At 46.6% G+C, this 8543-nt stretch overlaps 1 protein-coding gene across 1 annotated transcript in view; it reads right to left on the bottom strand.

Moving 5' to 3' along the window:
- Positions 1-4115: 4115 nt before the first annotated feature.
- PRDM15 (PR domain containing 15) overlaps positions 4116-8543 on the bottom strand; it is a 55291-nt gene continuing 50863 nt past the window's right edge. The window contains exons 22-24 of the mRNA XM_008580435.1: positions 7553-7633; positions 5947-6156; positions 4116-4878 (exon numbers count right to left, since the gene is read on the bottom strand). Of these exons, the coding sequence (XP_008578657.1) occupies positions 4399-4878; positions 5947-6156; positions 7553-7633 (771 nt within the window). The 3' untranslated portion in view covers positions 4116-4398. The remainder of the gene's footprint in view (positions 4879-5946; positions 6157-7552; positions 7634-8543) is intronic.

Raw genomic sequence — 8543 nt, 5'->3', positions numbered from 1 at the left:
CTTTCCTTTGTTACTTGCTGCCAGACTTTGTGGCTACAACTTAGGAGAGGAAGAAAGCAGCTGTGGGGATCAGGTCAAGCTCCAGATGGCCAGGCAGGTAGTGAGACGCACCCACATCCGGCGGACTGGGCACCACATGCACGGAACAGGCTGTATTCAGCAGGAGGGAACTCTCAGTCCTCATCCTCCCTCATCCCACAGGTGTGCTGGGTGCAGGTGAGTCTCTAAAGACAGGGTGCGTCTACATTCTAACCAAGGGGTATCTTCTCCTGGGGCTCTCCTTCTTTATGGAACACATGTGAGAAGACAAACCTGTCCATGGAGAAAGGGCAGGAGCTTGGTTCCAAGGCAGTCTGGATTTGGAGGGCCATGTTTTCAGGAGACCAGGAACACCAGCAGCCTGTGCCTGGGGAGGGGACGCCCTCAGCTCCATGGGCAGCCAGGCTTGGGTGGGAGGGGTGGCCCCAGCCGGGTCTTGGTCCAGGCAACCCAGGGCCGCTTCAGGATGGTTCTGTGATGGCTCCATCATGCAAGTGAGACCCTTCATCCCTGTCCTTTCCTTTGATGTTGATGCACCTGAGCTGGACGCAAAAACTGAAGAGAGGAGGAGCCAGAGCCTGGCACCTCCCCTTCCATGGGAACTTGTCTCTTAAGGTGTGCGAGAAGCCGGTGTGTGGATTGTGGCCTTGTCAGTTTTTCATCACATTGCATGGCTGTTAGCAGGGCACATCGCTACCTGCAATTTGTTTCCCAAAAGACACACAGGGGCAGATGAACCAAAGGTGTACCTTCACAACCATTGCCAGCACGTCTCCCTTGGGGTGCTCTTGAAAGGTCGCCTTTGTGTGCAGAGAGACCAGTATAAGACTGGCACATGCAAGGAAGTGCTCATGATTTGTAAAATGTTAAATGAATGAACCCTATTTCTGGCAGGAGAATCAGTTGCTACCAGGTTCTACCTAAAATACGACTAAAATATCTAAGACATGGTTCTCATTGCTCAAATCCTTCGGAAACTGGATACGTAAGGTGTTAACATAACTTTAAGAGGACCTCTCCTAACAAACTAGAACACAGCATTTAACATTTGATCAATAAGGTGAAGGATTATTCCAGACCAGCTACCCAAAGAAATGCCTCACCTCGGACTCCCCCCATCTGGCTATTGATGTTTTTCTGTGCCTGTTCTCTCTTGATCTAAGCTTTACAAAAAATGCCACATGCACTTTCTTTGTTGCCTTTTTTTGCAACTCCTGTGGAAGCTTCTTCGGACACCTCAATATCTTAGGGAACATTTCAAATAGCACAAACATTTAGTGGTCTGGGGCTGGAGAGAGATCAAGATGCTGCGACAGCAGGCAGGACAAGCGCTCTCCAGCTGCACCAAGTGCGCCGGCACCATGTCACAGGCAGTTTGAGAAGGCCAGTGACTGAAAAACACTGGTCACAGTGCTTTTTATTAATCATTTGTACAAACTGATACGACATGAGACACACTCAACAGTCTTAACGCCTTTAAAGATCCAATGGGAAAGTCAAAGATACCGCTTACAGGTGAGAAGCCATAAGCCTGCTGCTCTGACACCGTGAGTGGGAAAACCATGAGGTGTGTGAAATCTGTTTTCCGTGCCTGGAATTCTGCAGAGCAGCTTCACGGTGGACACAGGAACGTTTTCCTGAGAGAATGTTATCACATGCGAGAGCCGTCCTGGAGGCCCAGGTCCCTTCTCCCCACAGGACTCGCAACCACAGTGAGCGGCTGTCCCTGTGGCCCGTCAGCATGATCCCCACCATCATATGGCACATAACTTATACAGCCTCAGGAATTCACAGGTTGAAAATAAATTCTCACGATTTATTAATTTATAACAACTGAGATGGATTCAGAGTTTGGTGGCCACAATGGCTTGATCTGATTTTTCTTCCTTTATGGGTACATCTGTGCACCTTGGATCAGTTAAAAAAATTAAATACTTTTCATCAATAAACAATGATATATACACAGAACAATGTACAGTCAATGACTCTTTTGGCTGAGTAGTACTTTTTTGTTTTTTTTGCTATCCATTTTGTTTTTACAAACAAACCTACTTTGCCTCAAACAGCGACCGCAGTAAGACCACATATGTCTACAGAAAACTACAGAATAAGTTTGATTTTTATTTAGAGTTCTCACTTATAACAAGAAGTATGATGTATCTGTGGCCACACAACCTAAATCAGGTTCTTTAAAAATGTGTGATGCAATCTTACTCTAGGCACTAAAACGACGTCTTTAAAAAAATAAAATAGTGATTTTAAAGGCCTTTATTTTATAGGGAAGAGTAATAAAAGATAAATGCTAGTGGATGTTTAATCATGAACCCAGGGCCTGTTTGGATTCTGTACTAGGTCACTCACCCTTTAAATTCTGCAAGTACAAAAAAAAAATTTATTGGTTTTTAAAAAAATATCTCAGGAACTCTAGATCTCCTGCTGACTCTGAGGATGTCTGGACCACTTATATTCATAGAATGGAGACAATATTTTAGAAAACATCTCTCTCCTGGCACAAGTTCATCTGAAGAAGCTATTATGTATAAAGCAATTATATACATAAATAACATAAAATAATTATCATAAATTAAAAAGTCAAATGATCTCCCACCCTTAATCCAGCCTAGAGGAGAGAGCTGGGAGCATCTGAAAGTGGGAGTGTGTGGGGGACACGGGCTCTGTAGACCTGCCCTGTGCTGCGTGGGCGAATTTTCCTTAGGTCGTGACGCACGTACTGCAGAGACAGATTCTAGCCCTGTCTTCAGAAGTCTGCTATGTGGAATGAAGTCATGTGCTGAGGAAGTTGCCTTTTGTGTGACACAGGACATCCTTTGCCTTACAGGCAACGCTAGGATTCTCTGGCCTCATTATTTTCTGACTGACCTGCTGTCAGTGTTTCTCCCAGGTAACAGAAGATCTGGGACAAAGAGGAATCGAGGACAAAATAAGGCCAGTTTATCATTTTGTGTTGGACAGTGTTAAAAAAAATACCAGGAAGGTAAAACTCAAACTGCTTTCCCACACCTCTCTGTGTCTCCTGAGCAGCAGGAGGGGGACCCAGCTGTGGCCAAGGCCACCCGTGAGCCTGACCCATCGTCTCTATCTCTGGCATGCATGTATGACAGTGCATGTCGCTGCCTGACAGAGCTGTTAATCAGCACATTCGGTTATTAGTGCATTTCGTGCTTCTACTGTTGAAGTAACCTCTTGTGCTTTTACTACTCCCCGGTAGGACATAGCATTTTCTCCGTATTTCACAAATACCTATACTTTCCCACGGCAAAGCCAAATTCATCAACACTGTTATAGGAAATTGGTCTTGAAAACACATTCACCTCTAGAATTAAAGTTTAAACAGAAAGAAAACATAAATTTCTTCCCTGTTTTTCTGTTCAGAGGATTTTAGCTAAGCTTCAGCTCTAATAAATACTTGTGGATGGCAGAGAACCCTGAGACGACCATGTAGGAGCCGCCAGAAGTGATGGAGCGAGGGTGTGCCCTGCGCACCTGCCTGCCCCTCTGTGTTCACGACACCGTGCAGAAATGGACATGGACTGAGAGCCCTACAGTGCAAACGACTACCGTGTTAAAATAAAATACAAATAACGATATTGGCCACAGCAGAGTCTCAGATACATAATGTGTGTTAAAAAAAAAAATGAAAAAAACATACTGAAAATCAACTCATGGGCATTATTACTAAGATACCTTTTACACCCGAGTCAGAGACCTCACACGACCCCTCCGCACAGTAAGCCTGAAGGTTGGAGGGTCCCGGGCTGCCACAGCACGTGTCACACATGGTTTCAGTTCACAGCTGTACAACGAAATTGACTCAACTCAAATTTCAAAGAGAATCAACGTGACTGTACTTCTGTCCGCTCGCCTGCTGAAAAATTGTGTCTCCTTGCTGCATGTTGCCCCCTGTGAAAACTGTTTTAATATAAAAAGTGAGCTCTAAAAGAATAAAGGAAACTGACCATTTATGTTTCTAATAACACATTACTTGCCTCTTATGATCCTGCTTCTCCCTAAGTGTCACTTTCCCAAATCCGTGTCAATCACACAGACAGTTCTGCAAGGGCAGGTGGGGTGTGGCCCTGGCCTAGGAGCACTACCTGGTAAGGCATAGCGTGGAACCTGGTCAGGTTTTAAAGTCTCGCCTGCCACGGGTCACTTCTCGAGTTAAGCTGACAGACCTCATGGTTTGTTGGGAGGATTTGGAGATAATTCTGCAAAAGCTAAGTCAACCTTACTTAGATTGCAACATATGATTTTTTTTCTGTTTGGTATCCAGCAAACAAATCTCAGAAAATGCAAGCCCTCTCCGTGGTCCTAGCCCTGCGTTTTCTGCAGCACGGTTCAGTAGCTGTACATCTGCTGCTGCTGTTCGGTTGGCACCTGAGGCTGTGCTTGCTGCGGCTGGGGGGCCTGTGGCTGTGAGGATGGCAGGACATCAGTCTGGGGCACCGCCCGCCATGTGAGAGGGTGCTGCTCACTGAGCTGGTTCCCCAGGGGTGTGATGGAGTTGACCAGAGTGGTCAGGTTGATGAAGTGGGCCACAGACTGCGGGTTCGAGGCTTCCGGCTGGGGGTGGAGCTGGACGTCATTTTGGCGGTTGTGCAACATGGCAGAGCCACTGACAGTATCAAAGGTCACGGTCAGGATTGAGTTGTCCAGCTGTAACTGGCGTTCGGGGGTGGTAAGGTGTCCCACGGCCACCGGCTGGAGATTGGTAAACTGAGTCCCAGCTGCAGTGGTGATGGGGGTCACGGTGATGTTGGTCAAGCCGACTGAGCTTGATGGAGCAGTCACATTTGGGTCACCCAGTGTCACCACCACCTGGAAGTCACACACAACAAAAAACAGTCAATCATTTCTGCAAAATGGAGAACAAGATAAACCCCATGGTGCACTCTGTGTTGTAGGCCATATTATGCCGCAGCAATAAAACACCTAAGCTAGAGGAAAAGAAGTAAAACATCCTTTGGCAAAAGAGTAAAAAGTTAATTTTGTCCTGGAAAAGTAATTCCAGTGAAAAAGAGACACAGACATAATCATTGAGGCAGTGAGAGAGAACTGAGAAAAAAGGAATTTCACTGGCTAGAGAAAAATAGAGAAAAGTAAGCATGAAAAAGACAACGCAGAGTCGTCATGTTCTGTTTAGGCCTCTAAACTGCCTTTCGTTGGTAAACAAAAATCTCAACTATAAAGCTAAAAAGTGCAATAAAGATATTTGCAGCACTAACAGCTAATAGAAAAGAAAGCAGCATTCTTTCTCATGGAGAGTGATAAAAGGCAAAATAAATGCAAGACTTTTCTGCAATCAGGATTGACGTCTCCAAAAACTAGAGAGAAGTGTGCAGTATCAGACACAGACTGATTAAATATCTGGGGCCTCAAAAGCAGAAGTGATGATGGCCGTGCAAAAGAGAGGGTTCCACTAAAGGAAGCAAAACTGGCTGGTCCAGCCCACACCCGCCTACCCCCTCCAACTCTCTCTGGAGGGCTTCTTTGTTCTGTGGGGTCCAGCTCTCCCTGCCTGGTCAGCAAATGCACAGGGCTGCACTTTTGGAACACAGTGAACCAGGCCCTCTGTCCTCTCCACAAACAAAACAACCCTCCTCATCCCCAACTGCAGAGGGATGTCTGTCTCTAACATGCTAGCATGTTGTGTTGCTACTAACAACAAGCATGATATGTAGGTGAGAACTTGGAAGCGCTTAGCTGAAACGATGCTTAGGTGAAAAGTGGGATGCACGCTGACTGCAGCCATGTAAAGGCCACCTTGCTCACGGTGCATACTAAAAAGGGGCTGGAGTCACACATGCGCAGGACTCACAGGCTTAGGGAAAGTGTCTCTTGTAAACTCGACTGGGCACCTGACTTGCACATAAAGAAATAAACAACCTGCTGAATGCTCTGCACCGCGGAATTGGTCTCATCACCCACGCTGCCAGTGAACTCGGTCTCCTTCTCAGAGTACTCGCTGAAGGCAGCATCCTCAGGCACCGGAGCCCCTGCCTCTTCTTCTGGCTTCTGCTTTCTCTTGTGACTGCGCTTGGCAGCTTTCACGTGCTTCCCTTCGGCCAAATCTTCCTGTTCCAGAGTCAGCTCGGGCTGCAGGAAAATCAGTTTCAGTAACCAACCAGATCAATAGGTCACATACATGAGGTGGCCAGAGCCCCAGCACTGCCCCTGGACACGCTCTCAAGTCAGAGGCGAGGCTCTTGGGGCACTGAGCTGCCGTGGGAAATAGAGTGACCCCAGCTGTCTGCTTACTTGCATTTCTAAGGGTTGAGGCAAGTTCCTTTAGTTTTTTTAAAAAATTAAATAAGTCATATTTTCTAAAGCCACATTTTGTGCCAAAATGTAAACATCTTTAATACCTAATTTTTTTAAGCCACTGGTAAAGGAAAATGTTTCAGCCCTGGTGAGCTCATACCAAGACTGAATGTTTTTTTTTTTTTTAAAAAAGATGACCGGTAAGGGGATCTTAACCCTTGACTTGGTGTTGTCAGCACCACGCTCACCCAGTGAGCAAACTGGCCATCCCTATATGGGATCCGAACCCATGGCCTTGGTGTTATCAGCACCACACTCTCCCGAGTGAGCCACAGGCCGGCCCCTGAATGATTTCTAATCAGGGCTCTCTCCCCCAGAATGAAACAGAAGCATTGCAGAAATCAGTTTTGCATTTAAATGGGTATGACCACAAAACTGTATGAACATCTCCTTTTGGGACAGCAAAGAGGGGCCCTGCTGTAATGATGATCCCAGATGGGTCCCTCCTCCCCGCACGCTTCTCTGCAAGTGCCCAGGGCACTGCCAGGCTGTGGCCAGGTCTTCTGAACTGGGTCAGCTCCATGGCTGGGCTCACAAGGCCGTGGGGCAGTGGCGGCTGGCAGGGTGCTCCACTCTGGCCACCTGTTGCTCCTTGTGCTTGCTGTGCTGTGCCATGCCCAAGACGCGTTGGGGCAGAAATGGCTCGTGGGTTTCTGGAGCTGGGGATGGACTTCTGCACATCTGTGCAGTGTGACCCAACCACCTCAGTTAACACTGCACTCGAAAGCACCAGTTCAAAACACATGGGTATAACTGTGATCTCAAATAACTGAGAGTACAACAACTCTTCATAATAAAAATCTGTATAAAGGTATTAACAAAAATTGCTTTTAAAGAGTTAATCTAATACACTTATTTTGCTTAGAACAATTTAATTATGTTAAACTTTTCTAGAAACCATCTATTGTCCAAAGTGAGATACAGCAGTATTCCAAAAACCTAAGTTGCAGAAATTTACAGAAAGTAGGAGATATTCTAAAAGGCTCTGGGGGGGGAGAAGACCACCAGAAAACAGACGGTGATATTAGACCAAGAAACGAGAGGCGCAGGCTGCCTGGTTTATGCAAAGACTGCTCCCCTACAGCCGGCCTGGGACCTTAGGGCCCACTCAGCAGGTTCTGGCTTATCTGGAAGTTTCCCACGCCTGGCAGGTACGCTCTGTGCTGCTCACCTGGACGATGCCGATAGAGGAGGCGTCAATGGTGGTGGTCTCTGGGAGGTGGTCCAGGTCATCAATCCTCACTGCAAGCACCTGTGAGGAGCATGGGGCAGTGAACTGGGGATGCCATGGCCACCCGTGATGCAGGTGGGGACCCAGACATGCTGAGAGACAGGTCACCTGCTGCAAAGGCTTGGCTGTCACCTGACTCTTGGCATCCCGTGTTTACGTGTTTCTGACTCTCCTCTGCTCACGATTAGCTCTGACACTTCGTTTCCAGAATCCTGCTCAGGTGCACCTCTCCTGGTCCCTGACCTCTTATTCGTGTTTCTGTAATGCTAGATGTACTTGTTCCTATGATTGTTTAATTTAATTAAATCATAAGTAAGACGATGGAACGCAAGTGCAGAGAGAGAATAGAACACGCCAGGAAGGCATAGTAGAGGGAAGTTGCTGTTAAAGGTAATGAGCTGTGGATAAACTATACAAGGCTGGGGAAAACTACAATAGTCTGTCTGTAAGGGTTCTTCACTCGAACAGCTCTGCAAGCATCTTTAAGTTTTTACTCAACTAAAGAAAATAAAAATGGAAAGTTATTATAGACTGTACATCATGAGTGTGGCTTAGTAAAGAAAGATATAGGAAACTGCATCTTTGGACTTACATCCAAAGACTAGGTCTGGGCCTTTCTTTGAAAAAATGGCAGACAAAGGATGTATGTTTTAAGTTAACATAAACACTGATGGCAGCTTTGAAGAACCAAGTGTAACTCTCTCCCATTGACACTGAGCACAGACCTATACTGTGATGCTCACAAAAGCAGCCAGACTACTGCAAATGCACTCTCTACCACTGTCACCACCATCACCGTCTCCACCACCTCCATCACCACAGTCACCCCCACCTCTACCATTTCCACCTCCATCCTGTCATCTCCACCATCATCACCACCATCATTGTTGCCATCATCACCATCGGTCACCACCACCTCTACCATCTCTAC

This window comes from Galeopterus variegatus, unplaced genomic scaffold (assembly GCF_000696425.1).
Source record: "Galeopterus variegatus unplaced genomic scaffold, G_variegatus-3.0.2 Scaffold2094, whole genome shotgun sequence".
NCBI classification, from domain to species: domain Eukaryota; kingdom Metazoa; phylum Chordata; class Mammalia; order Dermoptera; family Cynocephalidae; genus Galeopterus; species Galeopterus variegatus.
This window is presented reverse-complemented; position numbering and strand designations above follow the sequence as displayed.